Source organism: Nannobrachium achirus, assembly GCF_963921795.1.
Source record: "Nannobrachium achirus genome assembly, contig: SCAFFOLD_443, whole genome shotgun sequence".
Lineage (NCBI taxonomy): Eukaryota > Metazoa > Chordata > Actinopteri > Myctophiformes > Myctophidae > Nannobrachium > Nannobrachium achirus.
In genome coordinates, this window is record NW_027664886.1 from 15,001 (window position 1) to 20,377 (window position 5,377).

At 39.1% G+C, this 5,377-nt stretch overlaps 1 protein-coding gene across 1 annotated transcript in view; it reads left to right on the top strand.

Moving 5' to 3' along the window:
• Positions 1–2,409, top strand: part of LOC308280737 (H-2 class II histocompatibility antigen, A-U alpha chain-like) — a gene marked incomplete at both ends in the record, with an annotated part of 3,961 nt that extends 1,552 nt beyond the window's left edge. Inside the window, one exon of the mRNA XM_080755052.1 lies at positions 2,288–2,409. Within this exon, the coding sequence (XP_080611178.1) occupies positions 2,288–2,409 (122 nt within the window). The remainder of the gene's footprint in view (positions 1–2,287) is intronic.
• Positions 2,410–5,377: the final 2,968 nt, after the last annotated feature.

Below are 5,377 nucleotides of genomic sequence, written 5' to 3' on the forward strand. Positions count from 1 at the left end.
TCCAAACGTCACATTCAGGTCGGATCTGAGGACATCTGACTCAGTCTGAAAGCAGCAACCACATCCACCCCATAGAGTTATATGCAGGTCACATTCAAGTCACATCAAACTGGCCAAGCGTCACTTGCTGCGCGAGCAGCGCGACCTGAGCGCGGCTGTAAATTACATCATTACAGAGCGCGAGTATTTACTATTTGATTACAGCGCACTGAGCACATGAGAAAAACAAAAGAGAAGAGAGAAAACACGTGAGCTAAACAGTGAAAACGAGAGAGAAGAGCGAAACACAAGAGTAAAGAAAAGAAGAGAGAAAAACAATATTAACGTGTGTTTACTATGGTCTATTATGTCGCATTTCCTGAGCGTAATCAGAACGTAATCAACCAGCGTCGACATAGTGACGTAACGTCATGACGCCTACGTCGTTACCACGGTAACCAAAGCATACATGTCGCTGCAGGGCAGCTTTGGGCTAACGCTGTCTGAACGCACAGATCAGACCTGTGTCACTTGCAAATGCTGTGTGAAAACTCTGGCCAAAAGATCAGATTTGACATCAAATCGGATTTGGGCTGGATTTGACTGCAGTGTAAAGCCGGCCTTAGGGCTCTATTATGATCCAGGTCTTATGCCTTGTGCCTTATCTTCTTTGCCTTTTTTTTTTTACTATTTTGAAAAACATTTTGAAATACTTTAAATGCACGTTGTGAGCTTGCAGATCAGCTATTTGAAACATTAAACAAAATAATGCTATATAGTAAAAAAAAAAAAAGGCAAAGAAGTTAAGGCATAAGGCATAAGACCTGGATCATAATAGAGCCCTAACTGTTTAGGGTTAGTGTTAAAGGAAAATTCTGATGGAAATATTTTTATATCCCATGTGAATCAGACAGTTTCCCCAAAATGATTGAATATCACTCCCATGCAATAAAGGAGAACACACACCAGTGCAAGTCAGTTTTTCTCTTAGTTGTATTGAAAGAATGGTTCAGAGTTCAACGTACAGTACAGCCATTCACCCGTAGTGCCTTCTGCCCATACAAAACATAATTTCACAGATATATGGAGTTACAGAATACATTAGTCACATTCTGATTGGACAATTATAACATAATAACAGTGGACAGATGTTTCGTGTCGTTGGGCCCAGTAGCCAGAAGGACAATGCCACTGTGTTATCCAGTGTCCTGGGCATTATGACATTATTGAGATATCATTTCTCTGGTCAACATCCTGCAGTGGAGGATCTCATCACGTGCATTAGTTATTTGTTCAAAAATCTTGACACTTTTAACACTGAAGTTGGTGTTTTAAATATAATGGATATTAAAATATAATTTAACCCATCAATAACCCATCAAACTCAACACTAAATAACATCTTATTTAACAAACTTATTTGAACCCAAATGTGTGTCCATGGCCATCTATTACGCAGACATACCCCTCCATCCATGCTTTGGTTGTCCCACACGACCACACAATGAGCCACAGTCTCATAAATCGTGTTTTGGGGTGAGCATTCGACACAACTGGCAATCAAAGTGACTGTACTGGCCAATCACTGCGCATCTTTTCCGGGACTTTGCAAAACACAAGTATTACCAACCAAGTACGCCTCCAATCTCTCAATCTGGTATCAAGACATCCATAGTCCACTCTGTTTTAAATTATTCTGAACAATATCTAGATTCCAGTACACACACATAACAAACGGATGCAGTGCATATACAAACGTATACATAGTTCGCTGCGACCACAATGTCAACATAGTGTCCGATGCCATCCAGTGCAGCAATGCATAAACATTCCAGAGTGTTACTGGATTGGTTTGGTTGTGCTTGTGATGTCTTTACTGGCATATCCTAAATACACCAGATGTTGTTTTGTTGACACCAATCACAGAGAGGTTCTGATTCTGGAGGTGGGATGTGTTTTCCATCTGTACATGGACCAGGCTTTCCTAGATCAGCATTCTACCAAGTACCAACCATTACTAATCATAACAGACTTTGGGTACAGATGTAGTTTCTCAATACTCATATGCGGATTGCGGAAGCCTGGGCCATTTACATAAACTGACCACCAGGTCTGTTAAATGTGTCTTTTTAAAATTAATTGTCATTTGTGGATTCAAATAAAACATAAAAGTGTGTGTGTGTGTGTGTGTGTGTGTGTGTGTGTGTGTGTGTGTGTGTGTGTGTGTGTGTGTGTGTGTGTGTGTGTGTGTGTGTGTGTGTGTGTGTGTGTGTGTGCGCGCGTGTGTGTGTGTGTGTGTTTCTCTCCAGATGTGGAACAGGACCAGCCCAGTGTGGGTCCAGATGTGTTCTGTGGGGTGGGGCTGACCCTGGGTCTGCTGGGGGTTGCCATGGGAACCTTCTTCCTCATCAAAGGAATCCAATGCAACTAAAACAATGTTGACACTCTGTCAATATTGTGTTACTTTAATCATTTAATCTGTAACATCATACATTACAGTTGTTCATGATTGTTAACACACGTTTCTCAATACAATAACGGCTTTCTCAAAACCGCACACACAAATTTGAAAACCTCACACACAAAATGCTAAACATCACACTCCCTTCCCATTGATTGGTTGATTGATTGAAGAATTTATTAGAAGTTTACAATAGAAAAAAGTACAGTTTCATGACAGTACAAATCACTGGTACAAGGTCAACTAAAAGGAGATCCTAGAAAGCCGAGGCTTATTTCCACAGGAACCACACTTTAAGTATCTCATATAACATTGAAAGACAGACGGATAGAACATACTTTATCTAGGATAATATCGGTTTCAAAAGCATAACATCAAATACAAAGGCAGAAAAAAATAAAAAATAAAGGGGGGGGGGGGGGGGGGGGGGGGGGGCTTAGTCTATTTACAAGTCACGGGTAGTAGCTGTCTGAACGTGACTTTTCATACCAATTTTGAAGGAGGCTAGGGATTTGCTCTCCTTTAAGGCTTGTGGAAGGGCGTTCCACATGTTGATGGTATAGCAGGAGAACGAGTTAGCGCCTTGTTTAGTGTTAAATCTACGTTGATGATGATTAGTGGAGCTGCCCAAGATGACTCTTTGCCATTAGATCACTTAACCGTGTTCACAAAATATAACTTGTGTTTTCATTTGTACACAGCCATATTTCCAAATGACACACACCATTCATTACACACAACTAAGCATTTGCTGCACACTGAAGTGCAACATTGAAAACACAATCGTCTAAATGGAACACACCATAATGATAATGACTCTGGATTATAAGCTATTTCTCCTTTTGTAAAATCACTTGTGTAGGCCTTCTTTGTTTATAGTCAAAGATAAAACAGCACACAAATACGCATCCAAAAAGTTTTATTTGATTCCAGTAGATTTAAACATCATGCCTCCGGTCAGAGATGGGCACTAAATACAAAAAGGTATTTAGTACCAAGATATTATCCTGGTGACAATATCCTGTTATTTGTATCTTTGTATTTCAAATATATATATATTTTTTGTATTTTGTGCCCATCTCTGCCTCCGGTTCCTGTCTCAATGTTCAGTTTTGAATAGTTGTGTGTTGTAGGTTGATACTTTGAGATTTTACGTGAGAAGTTTGTGGAACAACTGAACATTGTGTGTTGTGTTTAGACAACAAGGTGATGTGTAATTGATGTCTGAGTGTGTTGTATGTTGATGCTTTGAGATTTTACGTGAGATTTTCCAACCCAACATTATTAAAAGCGTCTGCTAAATGCTTACATTTTAAATTGTAAAGAAGGAAAATCTTCTAATGCAGAAAAGGGAGTGTGAAGTGTGAAGTTGTGCCAAATGGGGTCAAGCTATAGGTATAGCTAATTTTAGAATTTTGTGTGTTAACAATCGTGAAAAAGTTATGTTAATTTAATCATTTGATGCATAACAGGGTTTTGTCTTTTCATTATCTCCGCTAGGTTAAACTTGCTGGGACAGAATGTCTTTTTGCCTTCACATTTAGGCTTTTAATGCATGTACTGTATGTAGTTCATACAATAACAAATAAATAAAACAAATTGATACACATTCTGAAGTCATGTGATTTTTCAGCTTCCATTCCGATTGGCTATCAAATTTGCTTCCAAAGTTTGTAGTAGGGACCCATTTTCCCAAAAATGCCACAAATCCGGAAAGCAGCATCCAATCTGCCCAGTGTAGGTGGAGAATTTGGTCGGCCTGCAGAATGCGGTCGGGGTCCTTAAATGACGTCGCTTCTTTCTTCTGTGGTTAGACTAGATGCCTTGCAGCACATTGCTGCCTCCCGGGAGAAGTCCTCTTTTTGCGAAAGACGTCACCTTATTGTTTATAAGGTTTATTGTAGGAAAATACAGACTCACAGAGGATAATGATAACAATAGCTTAACGTTACAAATAAGTATTGCAGTGAAGAATAACTGTTCTTAATGAAAAATAACTGTTCTTAATAATAAATATCAGCATTTATCCTTATTACCGAAATTCCAAAAATATAAAATGTTATATGTGTAAGAATTCATTACATGGGATAAGCCTTATATTTTTGGGCGACAACCATTAATTATTTTCACAATAATTCCATATGCAGCAGAGCCCTGTTTGTTCATTTACTGTATCCGATATATGTAACTATTAAGTTTGATTCACACTTATAATTACTCATACAATATGGATATGGCTATGCCATATAAAAGTATGTAACAAAAGTCTTCTTTTTCTGTTATCAACAGCCATCAAGATGCTGTCTGTCTGTGTTATCGTTCAATAAAGTTTAGAAAGAAATAAAAATCCCAAAGCCAATCACAATATGCCATGTCATCCGTCAGACAGACAGCCAATCATATTGTGTGACGTCTCAGGCAGAGTCCTGCACGCGTCCAATTTTGACAACCCGCACGCGCCCCGCCCGTCATTAATCAGATCCGTGGACCGCCCGCTACCTGTGATTATATAAAAATCTAAACCAGATCCGCCCCGCCCGTCAAAAAAAGAAAACGCTGTTATTAATCCTATTATTAGTATTATTATTTGGATAAAGTAGAACAACCTTTAAAACCAATTATAATTAGGGTTGGGTATCGTCATCGATACTTTTAATGGTATCGATCGCATGACTTCGATACTATCGAGTATCGGTTCATGTAAAAACAAACGATACCAATTGTTTCAATACTCTGGAACGCACCCCTGGCCGGTCGCATCTGTAACAGTTGGGCTACTGAGAGTTTAATGCCTGCTTTAGTAGGCTACACTCGTTACTGTGGAAATAGCCGACCATAGCCTATAATGTTTATTATTATGATGATTATCCAACGTCTATACTCTCTGCTCCGCCACACTGTGTGATCATCATTATCGTAGACCCTATCAATAGCCTAG